Raw genomic sequence first — 17,863 nt, 5'->3', positions numbered from 1 at the left:
TATATAAATATCTATAAATTATGTTGGTGTATGGCTGGTTGCTTCAAGTATAAATGTTTCTTGTGCAGATTTCCTGTAAAGTTTTGTTTTTTTGGGTTAAGTTTCAGTGATATCCTGGCAGCAGCTGACTCTTGGCTTAAGTTATTGAGGACATTACACAAAAAAAAAAAAAAAGAGATTTGGGGGAGATTGGTGCTCCAAAAACAAAGGCATGGTCGGCGGCACGGACTTTTGGGGACTTTCTGCAACATGCCTTGACTAGGGGGAGATATAAATATCCATATAAATATATATTATTATGAATAATTTCTGGGTTTTTTTTGCTTTGTTTGAACTGCCACGAGTGCGCGCGGAGCAGGGGAGGGCCGGCAGGAAGCAAAGCCACCCCCTCCCTCCTCCTTGTGATCAACTTGCCTTGGAATGCTTTGTTATTAAAACACTCTGAACATCCTTCTGCATCCAGTTCTTGATCCCAGCAGGGCGGATTTGCGGATTTTCCGTGGATTTTCTGTGGATTTTCCGTGGATTTTCCGTGGAATTGGCGGATTGGTACCAAAGACACCGCGGCCTGTGCGCGGCTCGCTGGCCAGGCAGCTCTTGAGGTTTTCTCCTGCTGAGGTTTTTTTATGATTTGCACAGGGAGAAGGGTGTGGGGAGGGGGTTTAATTTCTTTTATTTCTTTCTTTTTTTTTTATTTTTTCCCAAAGGTTTTCCGTGCAATAAAGTGAAATTTTCCAAGCGATCTCAAGAAGGAAATAAACTAAACCGCGTTTGAGCATGGGCGCCATTTTCCCCCTCACGCCTGGGCCTGGAGGCCTCAGCTCCTCTCTGAGGGGAAAAAAACCTAAACTGGGAAAAAATCCCATCCCAAATGCCCAAATGGCATCTCCAGGTTCCACTGCCAGCTCCTGGCACCTCTGGCACCACCTGAGAAGGTTTTTGTCCCTCTGTGGGCACACCTGGGTCTGCATGGCTTCTGCTCCATCGCCAACCCCCTGAGCCCAAAACACCACCTGCACCCCCAAATCTCCCCTGGGGCCCTTGCTCCTTTTCCTTCTCCTTTTCCTGCTCCTTTTCCTGCTCCTTTTCCTGCTCTTTTTCCATCCAAACAAGATTTGTTTCCCCCCCAAACGGGGATTTTGCCATTTTTTCCTCTCCAGCATCCCCCCCTCACCCCAACTCTGCTCTCCCCAAACTCCCCAATTTTCATCCAGCAAAACCCATGGTTAAAACTGCCTTTAGTTTATTTCCTCCCCTTCAATAAATATATATATATATACAGTCTGAACTGAACATTTATGTGTGTGTATATATATTTATCCAATGCTCTCAGAAAACAAAAAAAAAAAACCCTTTATTTTGAAGAGGGCACGTGGAACCGAGTTTTTCTTTTTTTTTTTTTTTTTTTTTTTTTCCCAGTAACTCAGTATAATAAGCACTGGTATTTTTGTATAAAAAAACAGGAGAGAGAAAAAAGAAAAAAAAAACCAAAATACAAAACAAAAGACTGAATATTATGTGGTATGCATGACATTAAAAAACAAAACAATGGTGGTTTCAAAGCAATATGTACCCTGGTGTGTTTGCCATATCCTAGAGTCCAGCTTAAAGTGCACCTGATCTGTATTGCATTTTGATATTAATCTCTATGTACAATGTTTTGCATGTAATTTATATGGATCTTGGGAGGAAAAGAAAAAAAAAAAGAATCTGAATGATTTGTCCGTTGGCTTCTTCTGAGAAAACAAACTCCAAGCAGAGCTAAAAGTCCAAAATGGAAGCAGCAGAGTGCTTGAGGGGTGGGAAAATGGGTGCAGTAAGAAAAAAGAAATGAAGAGGGAGAAGGGGAATGGTTTGGAATCAATAAAACTTTTGGCTATTGAGCAGAAATTGCATCCAGAGAATAAAATGTGTAACTGTGCCGTGCTCTGTGTGTCCGGCAGCTCGGGGGATCTGTCTGTCCCAAACTTTCCTCAGGAATAGCTCCAGTGGGGTGGAAATGGATGGGGATCCAACCCAAACTCCTCTCAGTGTGGGATTTCTGTTATTTCATTGATTATTCTTCCACAATCTACAAGAAAAGTGTCCAAATTGGTGCCAAATGCTACCCAAATGGTGCTGCTGGGCTGTGAGGGGCTGCCCTGGCTAAATAATTGGTATAGATCAATGTGTGGTATTCAGAGACACATAATTCTCTCTCCCAGGATTTTTCCTGGGGAAAAGGCAGTGAAAAGATTTTGGCTTTTATTACATTCACAGAATAAAATGTGTAACAGTGCCGTGCTCCGTGTGTCCGGCAGCTCGGGGGGGGTCTGTCTGTCCCAAACCCTGCCCAGGAATTCACATCCCTGAGGGGGCGTGAGGGAGGGGATGGCACCTGGGACTGGGGACCATTTTTGGGACATCGCGGGGAATTTCCTAATGGAAAGGGCGGCCAGGATTTGGAAGTGGCTGCTCAGGGAGGTTTGGAGTCCCCCTCAGCCCTGGAGGTGACAAGGAAGGATTGGACGTGGCACTGAGGGCGCTGGAAAGTTGGATGATCTGGGAGGGATTCTCCAAGCTAAATTTTGCGAGCAGAGGGTAGGATGGAGAAACACGGCCATGTTCGCTACACAGGGAAAAGATGTGTCCCCTTTTTGAGGCTTTTTGAAATGCGGGGAAGCAAAAAAACCACAACAAAATCCACCCCCGCCCCGCCTCAGGCGCCCGCCCACCCTCTCCCTTCCCGTCGGGCGGGTGAAGCCACTTCCGGCCGCCATCTTGGCAGCGGGCGCCATCTTTCAGCCGGGCACCGGGACACGGCGGCGGCGGCCCCGGCAGGATCGACAAACACCACCCTGTTCGTTTCAGGGGAAAAAGCTTTGTCCTTTTTGAGGCTTTTCGAAACGCGGAGAAGCCAAAAAAAAAAAAAAAAGCAAAATCCACCCCCGTTTCCCCTCAGACACCTCTCTTCCTGTCGGGCGGGTGAAGCCATTTCTGGCCGCCGTCTTGGCAGCGGGCGCGCTGAGGCTGCGCGGGCACCGGGCGCCATCTTTGAGCCGGGCACGGGGACACGGCGGCTGTGACGATGGATCGCGGCAGGATAGAGAAACATGGCTCTGTTTACTTCATAAAAATCTTTATTCTATTTTTGAAGGAGTTTTGAAGTGCGAGGAAGCCATAAGACAGCAAAATCCACCCCCGTTCTCCCTCAGACTCCCTCTCTTCCTGTCGCGCGGGTGAATCTACTTCCGGGCACCATCTTGGCTGAGGGCGCCATCTTTGAGCCGGGCACCGGGACACGGCGGCGGTGCCGACGGATCGCAGCAGGATGGAAAAACGCGGCCCTGTTTAATTAAAAAATCTTTATTTGAATTGTGTGGAAGCCATAAAAGAGCAAAATCCTCCCCTATTCCCCCTCAGACCCCCTTTCTTCCTGTCGAGCGGGTGAAGCCACTTCCGGGCTCCATCTTGGCTGAGGGCGTCATCTTTGAGCCGGGCACCGGGGACACGGCAGCACCGATCCCGGAAAGATGGAGAAACACGGCCCTGTTTACTTAATAAAAAATCTTTATCCTCTTTTTGAAGTACGAGGAACCAATAAAACAGCAAAATCCACCCATGTTTTCCGTCAGACCCCCTCTCTTCCCGTCGGGCGGGTGAAGCCATTTCCGGGCGCCATCTTGGCCGCGGGCGCGCTGAGGCTGCGCGGGCACCGGGCGCCATCTTTGAGCCGGGCACCGGGACACGGCAGCACCGATCCCGGAAAGATGGAGAAACACGGCCCTGTTTACTTAATAAAAAAAATCTTTATCCTCTTTTTGAAGTACGAGGAACCAATAAAACAGCAAAATCCACCCATGTTTTCCGTCAGACCCCCTCTCTTCCCGTCGGGCGGGTGAAGCCATTTCCGGGCGCCATCTTGGCCGCGGGCGCGCTGAGGCTGCGCGGGCACCGGGCGCCATCTTTGAGCCGGGCACCGGGACACGGCAGCGGCGGCCCCGGCGGAGCGCGGCGACAGCGACACGGCGGCCCCCGGGGGCTCGGTAAAACTCAAACTCCCTGAGCGACCGTAAATAGAGCGGCTTCGGAGCCCTGCGGCGGCTGGTGGGAGATGGGGAGGAACAGGCGGGGGGGCGCTGCTGGCTCAACCCCGGCTCCTCCGCAAGGCCGCGCGGCCCCACAGCGGCAGGGGAACGCTGAGGGGCGAGGCGGAATTAAGAGGAAATAAAGCCGGGATTGAGTGGGAATAAAGTCGGAATTATGTGGGAATAAAGCCGGGATTATGTGGGAATGAAGCCGGGTGAGGCGCGTTTGCTCCCCCGGGTTTTGGGGAGGGCCCGGGGTAGGCCCGAGGCCTTCCCTCAGCGCTGTCCCCTCTCCAAACCCAGCTCAGATATTTCCTAAATCTCCTCATTTTTCACATCAAAACTCCTTTTTTCCTGTTGTAGCAACGCGTCCGAGGGGCATTTCTAACGTAATTCCCTAAAGGAACTTCAGGAGCTGAGTAACTCTGGATGCAGCCGGGCTCAATTCCTCCCGGAGGTTGTTAAAAACAACGCGAATCCGCCAATTTTTGGTGTTTTTTCCTTATTTTTTAAAGGTTTTCCCTCCCGGATGTTGTTAAAACAACGCGATTCTGTGAATTTTTGTGGTGTTTTTCTTATTTTTTTAAAGGTTCTGCTTTCTGACGCCAATTTTTGTTATGGAAACGCCAAAAAAGAAAATTTATTGTTGTTGTTAAAGGGATCAAATCCTCCAGGTTATTCCCAGAATTGCATCAGGGTCGCATTTCCTGAATAAATCACAGCTTTATTTGGCTGTAAAAAATAGAAATAAATAAAATAAAGGATTTTAGGGTTGAATTTGGGCACAGCTGAAGCAGAGCAGGAAGAATTTTCCATTTAAAACTTCCTGGTGGTGACATTTCCCAGCTCTAATGACATTTTCCAAGGTGAAAATCGAATTTTTTTTGGGAAAATCGATTTTTTTTTTTTTGTATTTAAGAAAATATTTCCATGAGGGAGAGGAATAGGAAATTTTTATAGGAAATTGCTGCCAGGCTTTGAGGTTAAGCTCAGAAATACAAAAAATTAAATTAAATTTAATTATTGCAGTTTAATTCAAGAGCGAAAGGAGCAGCCTGCCTTGGTTTGGGGTTGATTTTTGATGAGAAAAAGCTGAAAGAGAGAGAAAAAATGAGAAAAAATTGGTAAAAATGTGAAATTCCTGCTGCTTTTCCTTCTTTGCCACCTGATAAACAGGAAATGAATCATCCAAGGAATTTAAGGCACAAATGAAGAGAAATTTTTCCAGGGAAATTTGAGAGTTTAAAATCCAAGAATTCCTCACAGGGAAATGCAGGAAAACTTCTTTATTTTCCCTTTAAAAATATAAAAGTTGTGTTGGTTTTTATGGCCTGGTTTCTGCTGCTGCATTTTTAATTGATTTGATTTTTTTATTTTTTTTTTTACACCAATTTTCATTAATTTCATGGATTCAGAACAAAAATCTGTTTAAAATTTTACATTAACTTGAATTCATTCAAAACCTACTGAGTGCACCAGAGTTACTCGTTTTTATTCAGATTATTTTAAATTTACCAGTTTAAAAATTCAACAAAAATGTTTTTTAATGAACTTTTTTTTAATAATTAAATCACTCTAATGAAGTTTAAAGGTTTTGGGTGGGTTTGGTTGATTCTTTTCTGTTATTGTTGTTTATTTTCAAGGTTTATTCCAATTTAAACAAGATCCACACTGAAATATGGAATAATGAAGGCAAAAATTTGATTTATTTTTAAAAATAATTCAATCTGAAGGGGTTTTCTCTCCCCTCAGGGTGTTGGATGTAGAAATGTTGAATTTTAAATGTGGAAATTCCTGCTTTGGGTTGGAATTTCTGCTTTTCTCACCCCTCACTCCCAGGATTTCAGCAAACAGAAGAATTCAGGTTGAAATTTGATTTGAATTCCTTGGGAAAAGTTGAATTTCCACCAAAAGGAGCTCCAGGAGTTTTAGGATTAAATTCCATGAGGCAAAATTTGATTTTTGAAGCTCCAAAATTGAATTTAACCCCATGGAGAAGAACTGGAGGGAACCCTGCACTTAAATCCTGATTTCTTTTTATTCCCTTTTCAATCACTCAAAAAAAACCCTAAAAAACCAATAATTAATATGAAAACCCAACTTTTCCTCTCTTTATTTTAGATTTGGGAAAATTCCTTGGCCTAAAAAAAAAAAAAAAATCGTGGAAAATTCACAAAATTTCTTTGTGTGAGTAAAAGGTTCCAAGTGTTTCTTCTTAAGCTGCAAAGAAAAATTTCTTGAGTTTTGCCCTCCCCAAAGAGTCAGAACCATCCCAGGGGTAAAATTGATTTTTATTTGGTTTTTAGCAGAATATCTAAAAGAAAAATGGGATAAAAACTCAGAATAAATCAATTTTTGGTGGCACCCAAACCCCAATCAGCTGCTGAATGATCAGGGAACAGCACAAATGGATAAATTGGGGAAATTTCTTGGAAATTCTGCCCCAAATTCCCAAAAATTCCTGGGTTGGGGATGGGTGAGTTTGTCCCTGTGCTGTCCCCAATAATCTCATTTTCCCCTCAGTTGGAATTTATGGGTTAAAATTCTGATTTTTTGTTGTTTTTCTCCTTGTCCTGCTGTCCTTGCCTCCTTTGGGGTGTGTATAAACACAATTTTGGGGTTTATACACACAAATTTGGGGGGGGGTTTTGTCATAAATATGGGGGAAGGTTTTTGTGTTTTCTTAATAGGTGAAGAAATCTCAGAAGACCAGAAATTGCAACTTACTGAATTAAATAATTTAAAAAAAATTTTTAAAAAAAACTAAAAATTCCCCCAGCTGTGGAAGATGGAGCTTCATTTTTTGAATCCTGAGCCACTTTGAATCGCTGGGGATTTTTTTTATATAATTTTTTTTTTTTTTAATTTTTTTATTTTTTTAATTTTTTTTTTTTATTGGAAGAGCTAAAATATCCCTGGCTGTCTCCAGATTTGCAATGGACTCAATTCCTCCTCCATTGTTTCTGAGAGCAACCTCAGAGTTTTTGGAATTTTGTTGGCTGAGAGGTTCCCTTGGAATTGTCAGGAGGAAAAAAAAAAAAGCAAAAAAACAAAAAAAAAGCAAAAAAAAAAGGCAAAATTCACAAATTCTTTCTGCCCCTTTGTTATTCATTCACGGAATCCTTCGGCCTACAGGAGAGGGAACTGCATGGCTGGGAAGAACAAGGGCTGGGCTCAGCGTGGCCAGGTGGGTGAGAGCCAGGGAAATGAGGCAAAAATCCCCCTGGGATTGGGGGAAATAGCAGGGAAAAATCCGGGAAAAATCCCCTGGGATTGGGAAAAATTATGGGGGAAAAATGCCCTGGGATTGGGGGAAAAATCAGGGAAAAATTCGTTGGGATTGGGGGAAAAATCAGGGAAAAATTCATTGGGATTGAAGGGAAAATCAGGGGAAAATTCATTGGGATTGGGGGAAAATCAGGGGAAAATTCATTGGGATTGGGGGAAAATCAGGGAAAATTCATTGGGATTGGGGGAAATCAGGGAAAAATTCATTGGGATTGGGGGAAAATCAGGGAAAAATTCATTGGGATTGGGGGAAAATCAGGGGAAAAATTCATTGGGATTGGGGGAAAATCAGGGGAAAAATTCATTGGGATTGGGGGGAAATCAGGGGAAAAATGACCCTGGGATTGGGAAAATTATGGGGGAAAAATGCCCTGGGATTGGGGAAGAATCAGGGAAAAATTCATTGGGATTGAGGGGAAAAATCAGGGGAAAAATGACCCTGGGATTGGGGAAAAAATGAGGCAAAAAAAAATTCCCCCTGGGATTGGGGGAAAATGCCCTGGGATTGAGGGGAAATGTCAGGGAAAAATCCTCTGGGATTGGGAAAAATTATGGGGGAAAAATGCCCTGGGATTGGGGGAAAAATCAGGGAAAAATTCGTTGGGATTGGGGGAAAAATCAGGGAAAAATTCATTGGGATTGAGGGGAAAATCAGGGGAAAAATTCATTGGGATTGGGGGAAAATCAGGGAAAAATTCATTGGGATTGGGGGAAAATCAGGGAAAAATTCATTGGGATTGGGGGAAAATCAGGGAAAAATTCATTGGGATTGAGGGGAAATCAGGGGAAAAATGACCCTGGGATTGGGAAAATTATGGGGGAAAAATGCCCTGGGATTGGGGGAAAAATCAGGGAAAAATTCATTGGGATTGGGGGGAAATCAGGGAAAAATTCATTGGGATTGGGGGAAAATCAGGGGAAAATTCATTGGGATTGGGGGGAAATCAGGGAAAAATTCATTGGGATTGGGGGAAAATCAGGGAAAAATTCATTGGGATTGGGGGAAAATCAGGGAAAATTCATTGGGATTGGGGGAAATCAGGGAAAAATTCATTGGGATTGGGGGAAAATCAGGGAAAAATTCATTGGGATTGGGGGAAAATCAGGGGAAAAATTCATTGGGATTGGGGGAAAATCAGGGGAAAAATTCATTGGGATTGGGGGGAAATCAGGGGAAAAATGACCCTGGGATTGGGAAAATTATGGGGGAAAAATGCCCTGGGATTGGGGAAGAATCAGGGAAAAATTCATTGGGATTGAGGGGAAAAATCAGGGGAAAAATGACCCTGGGATTGGGGAAAAAATGAGGCAAAAAAAAATTCCCCCTGGGATTGGGGGAAAATGCCCTGGGATTGAGGGGAAATGTCAGGGAAAAATCCTCTGGGATTGGGAAAAATTATGGGGGAAAAATGCCCTGGGATTGGGGGAAAAATCAGGGAAAAATTCGTTGGGATTGGGGAAAAAATCAGGGAAAAATTCATTGGGATTGAAGGGAAAATCAGGGGAAAATTCATTGGGATTGAGGGGAAATCAGGGAAAAATTCATTGGGATTGAGGGGAAAATCAGGGAAAAATTCATTGGGATTGAGGGGAAAATCAGGGAAAAATTCATTGGGATTGGGGGAAAATCAGGGAAAAATTCATTGGGATTGAAGGGAAAATCAGGGGAAAAAATCTCCTGAGACTGGAGGAAAAATCCTCTGGGATTGGGGGGAAATGCCCTGAGATTGAGGGGAAAAATCAGGGAAAAATCCTCTTGGGATTGAGGGGAAAATTCCAGGAGAAAATCCTCTGGAGTTGGGGGAAAATCAGGGGGAAAATGCCCTGGGATTGAGGGAAAATCCTCTGAAATTGGGGGGAAAATGGCCCTGGATTGAGGGGAAAAATCAGGGAGAAACTGCCCTGGGATTGGGGGAGAAATCCTCCTGGGATTGAGGGGGAAAATCAGGGGAAAAAATCTCCTGGGACTGGAGAAAAATCCTTTGGAATTGAGGGGAAAAATGCCCTGAGATTGAGGGGGAAAATCAGGAAAAAAATCCCTCTGGGATTGAGGGGAAAATGCTCTGGAATTGGGGGAAAAATTCCCCTGGGATTGAGGGGAAAATTCCAGGAGAAAATCCTCTGGGGTTGGGGAAAAAATCAGGGGAAAAATGCCTTGGGATCAGGGAAAAAATCCTCTGGGATTGGGGGAAAAATCAGGAAAAAATGCCCTGGGATTGAGGGGAAAATCAGGGGAAAATTGCCATGAGATTGAGGGGAAAAATCAGGGAAAAAATCCCCTGGATTGAGGGAAAAATTGGGGGGAAAATGCCCTGGGATTGGGGGAAAAATTGGGGGAAAAATCAGGGGGAAAATGCCCTGGGATTGGGGGAAAAATCAGGGGGAAAATGCCCTGGGATTGGGGGAAAAATTGGGGGAAAAATCAGGGGGAAAATGCCCTGGGATTGAGGGAAAATCCTCTGAAATTGGGGGGAAAATGGCCCTGGATTGAGGGGAAAATCCTCTGGAATTGGGGAAAAGTTCCCCTGGGATTGAGGGGAAAAAATTCTCATGAGATCAGGGAATGGAATTGGGGAAAAATTGCCTGGGAGTGGGGAAAAAAATCCCCTTGAAATCAGGGAATGGGATGGGGGAAAATCCCATGGGATCAATGAAAAATCCCCCTGGGATTTGGGGAAGAATCCTCTGGGATTGGGGAAAAATCCTCCTGGGAATGAGGGAAAAATCCCCTGGGATTGGTGTTAACAGTGTCATATGAAATTATACATGATAATAATATTACAATATTTATTTAATTTATTCTTGAGCTGCTGTATCGTTACTAACTCAAAATTACACCCAGTTTTTGAAGAAGTGCCTCTCTTGTGGGTCACCCCCTAAATTTTTCTGTCAGAACTGTTATTAAGGTCACAAATTACAATTTATGCTGCAGTTTGGACCAAATCTGCCTAAAAATTTGTTTAAAAAATTGAATTTTCAACAATTTCTTTTTCATCTTTCTGCCCAGCAGATTTCAGCTCACTGCTCCTTCCAGACCCAAATCAATCCACAGGAAACAACTCTAAAATCCCAATTTTTGTTCTCCAGGGTTACTTTTAAACAGAATCAGGGAATGGGATTGGGGGAAAATCCCCTGGGATTGGCGTTCATAGTGTAATATGAAATAACACATGATAATAATTTTACAATATTTAATTTATTATTAAGATATTGTATCATCAATTATTCGATATTACAGCCAATTTTTGAAGTGCCTCTCTTTAGGGTCACCCCTAAATATTTGGGTCACCCCCTAATTTTTCTGTCAGAACTGTTATTAAGGTCACAAATTACAATTTATGCTGCAGTTTGGGCCAAATCTGCCTAAAAATTTGTTTAAAAATTACATTTTCAACAATTTCTTTTTCATCTTTCTGCCCAGCAGATTACAACTCACTGCTCCTTCCAGACCCAAATCAATCCACAGGAACTGAACAGGAAACAACTCTAAACCCCCAATTTTTGTTCTCCAGGGTTACTTTTAAACAGAATCAGGGAATGGGATTGGGGGAAAATCCCCTGGGATTGGCGTTCATAGTGTAATATGAAATAACACATGATAATAATATTACAATATTTAATTTATTATTAAGATATTGTATCATCAATTATTCAGTATTACACCCAGTTTTTGAAGAAGTGCCTCTCTTGTGGGTCACCCCCTAAATTTTTCTGTCAGAACTGTTATTAAGGTCACAAATTACAATTTATGCTGCAGTTTGGACCAAATCTGCCTAAAAATTTGTTTAAAAATTACATTTTCAACAATTTCTTTTTCATCTTTCTGCCCAGCAGATTACAGCTCACTGCTCCTTCCAGACCCAAATCAATCCACAGGAATTGAACAGGAAACAACTCTAAACCCCCAATTTTTGTTCTCCAGGGTTACTTTTAAGCAGAAGCTGTCAGAGCTGAGCCAGGAGAAGCCTTTGAGGTTCCTGCCCAGGCTGGAGCAGGAGAGCCCTGGGAGGAGCAAACCCTGAGCAGGGAGTGAGGATCTGCAGCATGTCCAGCCAGGGGGACGACTGCTACTTCTACTTCTACTCCACCTGCACCAAGGTGAGGCCAGAGATCCTCCTGAGCAGAAAATCAATTCCCCTTCATTAATTAATTAATTCAGTATTGATTATCCAGTCATTGTTGTGCTCCCAGTGCTGAAATTTGGATTTTTGTTCCCTTTCCAACCCATTTATTTTTTAACCTGTGTCCTTTTCCTCTCCATCCCAGTTTTTAACCTGTGTGCTTTTCCTTTCCCATCCCAGTTTTTTAACCTGTGTGTTTTTTCTCTCCATCCCATTTTTTAACCTGTGTGCTTCTCCCATCCCATTTTTTAACCCGTGTCCTTTTCCTTTCCATTCCATTTATAACCTTGATGCTTTTCCTCTCCATCCCATTTTTTGACCTGTTTTTCCTCTCCATCCCATTTTTTAAGCTCTGTGTGTTTTTCCTTTCCATCCCATTTTTTCCATCACTTTTCCTGTGTTTTCCTTTCCCATCCCATTTTTTAACCTGTGTGCTTTTCCCATCCCGTTTTTTAAGCTCTGTGCTTTTCATTCAGATCCAATTCCCTCAGGAATTCCTCATTCCCTGCCTGGGCTCTGAGCAGAAAATCAATTGCTCTTCATTGATTAATTAATTATTGATTATTGAGTCATTGTTCAGCTGCCAGTGCTGAAATTTGGATTTTTGTTCCCTTTCCAACCCATTTATTTTTTAACCTGTGTCCTTTTCTTTTCCATCCCATTTTTTAACCTGTGTGTTTTTCCCATCCCATTTTTTAAGCTCTGTTTATTTTTGAACCCGTGTCCTTTTCCTTTTCCTTTTCCCTTTCCATTCCATTCCTTTCCATTCCATTCCATTTATAACCTTGATGTTTTTCCTTTCCATCCCATTTTTTAACCTGTGTGCTTTTCCCATCCCATTTTTTAAGCTCTGTGATTTTCATTCAGATCCATTTCCCTCAGGAATTCCTCATTCCCTGCCTGGGCTCTGAGCAGAAAATCAATTGCTCTTCATTGATTAATTAATTATTGATTATTGAGTCATTGTTCAGCTGCCAGTGCTGAAATTTGGATTTTTGTTCCCTTTCCAACCCATTTATTTTTTAACCCGTGTCCTTTTGCTTTCCATCCTATTTATAACCCTGATGCTTTTCCTCTCCATCCCTTTTTTTTTTGACCTGTTTTTCCTCTCCATCCCATTTTTTAACCTGTGTGCTTTTCCCATCCCATTTTTTAAGCTCTGTGATTTTCATTCAGATCCATTTCCCTCAGGAATTTGTCATTCCCTGCCTGGGCCCTGAGCAGAAAATCAATTCCTCTTCATTCATTGATTAATTCATTATTGATTATCGAGTCTCCCAGTGCTGAAATTTGGATTTTTGTTCCCTTTCCAACCTGTTTATTTTTTAACCCGTGTCCTTTTCCTTTCCATTCCATTTATAACCTTGATGTTTTTCCTCTCCATCCCATTTTTTGACCTGTTTTTCCTCTCCATCCCATTTTTTAACCTGTCACCTTTTCCCATCCCATTTTTTTACCTTTATAATTCTCCTTCCCAAACCCATTTCTCCTTTCAAATTGTTTCCCCCCTTTTTTTTTGCTGATTTCTGTGAATTTCTGTGAATTTCCTGTTCCTCAATCCCATTTTTACTGATTTTTGTGAATTCCAGGGAGATTCCTGTTCCTCAGTCCCGTTTATTTCTGTGAATTTCAGTGAATTTCCTGTTCCTTTAACCCCATTTTTTACTGATTTTTGTGCATCCCAGTGAAATTCCTGTTATTTAATCCCTTTTTTTTTTCTCATTTCTGTGCATTCCAGTGAGTTTCATATTCCCTAACCCCATTTTTTGCTGATTTCTGTGATTTAGGCAGACTCCTGCTCATTTTTTCCTGTGAATTTCAGGGTGACTCCTGCTCCTTTAGCCCCATTTTTACTGTGAATTTCATTGAGATTTTTGTTCCTTAACCCCATTTTTTGTATGATTTTTGGGAGATTCCTGTTCCTCAATCCCATTTTTTCCTGTGAATTTCAGGGCGACTCCCGTTCCTCAATCCCATTTTTACCGATTTTTCTGCATCCCAGTGAAATTCCTGTTATTTAATCCCTTTTTTTTCCCTCATTTCTGTGAATCTCAGTGAGTTTCATGTTCCCCAACCCCATTTTTTGCTGTTTTCTGTGAATTTCAGGGCGATTCCCGTTCCTCAATCCCATTTTTACCGATTTTTCTGCGTCCCAGTGAAATTCCTGTTATTTAATCCCTTTTTTTTCCCTCATTTCTGTGCATTCCAGTGAGTTTCATGTTCCCTAACCCCATTTTTTGCTGATTTCTGTGATTTTAGGCAGACTCCTGCTCATTTTTTCCTGTGAATTTCAGGGTGACTCCCGTTCCTCAATCCCATTTTTACCGATTTTTCTGCATCCCAGTGAAATTCCTGTTATTTAATCCCTTTTTTTTTCCTCATTTCTGTGCATTCCAATGAGTTTCATGTTCCCCAAGCCCATTTTTTGCTGATTTTTGTGCTCCCAGGGTGACTCGTGCTCGTTCCGGCACTGCGAGGCGGCGCTGGGCAGTGAGACCGTGTGCACGCTGTGGCAGGAGGGGCGCTGCTTCAGGAATGTCTGCAGGTTCAGGCACATGGAGATCGATGTGAGCACCCCAAAAATCCCTCCCACACATTTAGGGGATCAATATCCTCGCCCAGCAAAAATTTATAGGGGTTTTGTTAGCAGGAAAAAGGAAAAAATTCCATTTTTTAAGGTGTTTTTCAGTGGTGTTACATGATGGTATTGCTTAAATTTGATCAGATTTCAGGCTTTAAATGTGGTGGGAAAGAAATTTCTGGGAGCTGGAATTTCTCCCTAAATGATTTATCCTGAAAATTTGTGGAATTCCTGAATTCCCAGATTTTTACTCTCGAGAGCTGGAATTTCTCGCTAAATTTTATATCTCTTGGAATTGCTGAGAGATGAAATTTCTTCCCACATTTTTTATCCTGAGCTCTTAAAATTCTTTCTGAATTTTTTATCCTGAGCTCTTGGAATTGCTGAGAGCTGAAATTTTTCCCAAATTTTTTTTCTCCTGAGCTCTGGGAATTCTGGAGTGCTTCAGGAATGTCTGCAGGTTCAGGCACATGGAGATCGATGTGAGCACCCCAAAAATCCCTCCCACACATTTAGGGGATCAATATCCTCACCCAGCAAAAATTTATAGGGGTTTTGTTAGCAGGAAAAAGGAAAAAATTCCATTTTTTAAGGTGTTTTTCAGTGGTGTTACATGATGGTATTGCTTAAATTTGATCAGATTTCAGGCTTTAAATGTGGTGGGAAAGAAATTTCTGGGAGCTGGAATTTCTCCCTAAATAATTTTCCTGAAAATTTGTGGAATTCCTGAGAGCTGGAAATTTCCCCAGATTTTTACTCTCGAGAGCTGGAATTTCTCGCTAAATTTTTTTATTTTGAGCTCTGAAATTCTTCCTGAATTTTTTTTTTTCCTGAGCTTTTGGAATTGCTGAGAGCTGAAATTTTTCTCTAAATTTTTTATCTTGAGCTCTTGGAATTGCTGAGAGATGAAATTTCTTCCCACATTTTTTTATCCTGAGCTCTTAAAATTCTTTCTAAATTTTTTATCCTGAGTTCTTGAGAGCTGAAATTGTTCCCAGATTTTTTCTCCTGAGCTCTTGGGATTTTTCCTCCATTTTTTTGTCCTGAGCTCTTGGAATTCTTGAGAGCTGAAATTTCTTCCCAGATTTTTTATCCTGAGCTTTGGGAATTCCTGGGAGCTGAAATCCTTCAGAAATTTTTATTCTGAGCTCTTGGGATTCTTAAGAGCTGAAATTTTTCTCTAATTTTTTTTATCTTGAGCTCTTGGAATTGCTGAGAGATGAAATTTCTTCCCACATTTTTTATCCTGAGCTCTTAAAATTCTTTCTGAATTTTTTATCCTGAGCTCTTGGAATTGCTGAGAGCTGAAATTTTTCCCAAATTTTTTTTCTCCTGAGCTCTGGGAATTCTGGAGTGCTTCAGGAATGTCTGCAGGTTCAGGCACATGGAGATCGATGTGAGCACCCCAAAAATCCCTCCCACACATTTAGGGGATCAATATCCTCGCCCAGCAAAAATTTATAGGGGTTTTGTTAGCAGGAAAAAGGAAAAAATTCCATTTTTTAAGGTGTTTTTCAGTGGTGTTACATGATGGTATTGCTTAAATTTGATCAGATTTCAGGCTTTAAATGTGGTGGGAAAGAAATTTCTGGGAGCTGGAATTTCTCCCTAAATAATTTTCCTGAAAATTTGTGGAATTCCTGAGAGCTGGAAATTTCCCCAGATTTTTACTCTCGAGAGCTGGAATTTCTCGCTAAATTTTTTATTTTGAGCTCTTGGAATTGCTGAGAGATGAAATTTCTTCCCACATTTTTTATCCTGAGCTCTTAAAATTCTTTCTGAATTTTTTATCCTGGACTCTTGCACTTTTTCAGAGCTGAAATTGTTCCCAATTTTTTTCTCCTGAGCTCTTGGGATTCTTCCTGAATTTTTTATCCTGAGCTCTTGGAATTTGTGAGAGCTGAAATTTCTTCCCAGATTTTTTATCCTGAGCTTTGGGAATTCCTGGGAGCTGAAATCCTTCAGAAATTTTTATTCTGAGCTCTTGGGATTCTTAAGAGCTGAAATTTTTCTCTAATTTTTTTTATCTTGAGCTCTTGGAATTGCTGAGAGATGAAATTTCTTCCCACATTTTTTATTCTGAGCTCTTAAAATTCTTTCTGAATTTTTTCTCCTGAGCTCCTGGAGTTCTTGAGAGCTGAAATTGTTCCCAAATTTTTTTTCTCCTGAGCTCTGGGAATTCTGGAGTGCTTCAGGAATGTCTGCAGGTTCAGGCACATGGAGATCGATGTGAGCACCCCAGAAATATTTTAAGTTTGAATTTGTGTTTTCCTCACCAATATTTCAGTTTATATTTATGTTTTCCCCACCAATATTTCAGTTTTTATTTTTGTTATCCCCACCAATATTTAAAGTTTGGATTTGTGATTTCCCCACCAATAATTTTAGTTTGAATTTATGATTTCTCCACCAATATTTCAGTTTGAATTTCTGTTTTTCCCCACCAATATTTCAGTTTTTATTTGTGATTTCCCCACCAATATTTTTCGTTTGAATTTATGTTTTTTCCCACCAATATTTCAGTTTTTATTTGTGATTTCCCCACCAATATTTTTAGTTTGAATTTATGTTTTTTTCCCACAAATATTTCAGTTTTTATTTGCGTTTTTCCCACAAATATTTAATTTGGATTTGTGATTTTCCCCACCAATATTTCAGTTTTTATTTATGTTTTCCCCACCAATATTTCAGTTTTTATTTGTGATTTCCCCACCAATATTTCAGTTTGAATTTCTGTTTTTCACCACCAATATTTTAATTTTTATTTGTTATTTTCCCCACCAATATTTCAGTTTTTATTTATGTTTTCCCCACCAATATTTTTAGTTTGAATTTATGTTTTTTCCCCACCAATATCTCAGTTTTTATTTGTGATTTCCCCACCAATATTTCAGTTTGAATTTATGTTTTTCCCCACCAGTATTTCAGTTTTTATTTGTGTTTTCCCCACCAATATTTTCAGTTTGAATTTCTGTTTTTCCCCACCAATATTTCAGTTTTTATTTATGTTTTCCCCATAAATATTTCAGATTTATTTGTGATTTTCCCCACCAATATTTCAGTTTTTATTTGTGCTTTCCCCACCAATATTTTTAGTTTGAATTTATGATTTTCCCCACCAATATTTCAGTTTGAATTTGTTTTTTTTTCCACCAATATTTCAGTCTTTATTTGTGATTTTCCCCACCAATATTTCAGTTTTTATTTGTTATTTTCCCCACCAATATTTCAGTCTTTATTTGTGATTTTCCCCACCAATATTTCAGTTTTTATTTGTTATTTTCCCCACCAATATTTCAGTCTTTATTTGTGATTTTCCCCACCAATATTTCAGTTTTTATTTATGTTTTCCTCATAAATATTTCAGTTTTTATTTGTTATTTTCCCCACCAATATTTCAATTTTTATTTGTTATTTTCCCCACCAATATTTCAGTTTTTATTTATGTTTTCCCCACCAATATTGAGTTTTTCTTTGTGTTTTTTGCCCAGAAAAAGCGCAGTGAGATCGCCTGTTACTGGGAGAACCAGCCTGGGGGCTGCCAGAAGCACAACTGTGCCTTCCACCACACCAAGGGCAGATACGTGGATGGGCTCTTCCTTCCCCCCAGCAAAAGTGAGTTTTCCACCTCATTTTTCATCAAAATATCCAAAAATGTATGGTGAATATTTCTTTTTCTTTTCCTTTCCTTTCCTCCTCTTTCCTTTTTCCTTTCCTTTTTCCTTTCCTTTTTCCTTTCCTTTCCTTTTTCCTTTCCTTTCCATTTTCCTTTTTTTTCCCTTTTTCCCTTTTTCCCTTTTTCCCTT

At 41.0% G+C, this 17,863-nt stretch overlaps 1 protein-coding gene across 6 annotated transcripts in view; it reads left to right on the top strand.

Moving 5' to 3' along the window:
* Positions 1–3,951: 3,951 nt before the first annotated feature.
* ZC3H11A (zinc finger CCCH-type containing 11A) overlaps positions 3,952–17,863 on the top strand; it is a 29,096-nt gene continuing 15,184 nt past the window's right edge. Inside the window, exons 1-6 of one of the 6 annotated variants that reach the window (XM_058819259.1) lie at positions 3,952–4,025; positions 6,189–6,254; positions 7,203–7,254; positions 11,278–11,453; positions 13,924–14,043; positions 17,549–17,672. In XM_058819259.1, coding sequence (XP_058675242.1) covers positions 11,400–11,453; positions 13,924–14,043; positions 17,549–17,672 — 298 coding nt within the window. In that variant the 5' untranslated portion in view covers positions 3,952–4,025; positions 6,189–6,254; positions 7,203–7,254; positions 11,278–11,399. Of the gene's footprint in view, positions 7,255–11,277; positions 11,454–13,923; positions 14,044–16,264; positions 16,287–17,548; positions 17,673–17,863 lie in introns of those variants that run through there. The other 5 variants (XM_058819258.1, XM_058819260.1, XM_058819262.1 and 2 more) reach the window with 5 other exon arrangements.

This window comes from Ammospiza caudacuta, chromosome 24, assembly GCF_027887145.1.
Source record: "Ammospiza caudacuta isolate bAmmCau1 chromosome 24, bAmmCau1.pri, whole genome shotgun sequence".
Taxonomy (NCBI): Eukaryota; Metazoa; Chordata; class Aves; order Passeriformes; family Passerellidae; genus Ammospiza; species Ammospiza caudacuta.
This window is presented reverse-complemented; position numbering and strand designations above follow the sequence as displayed.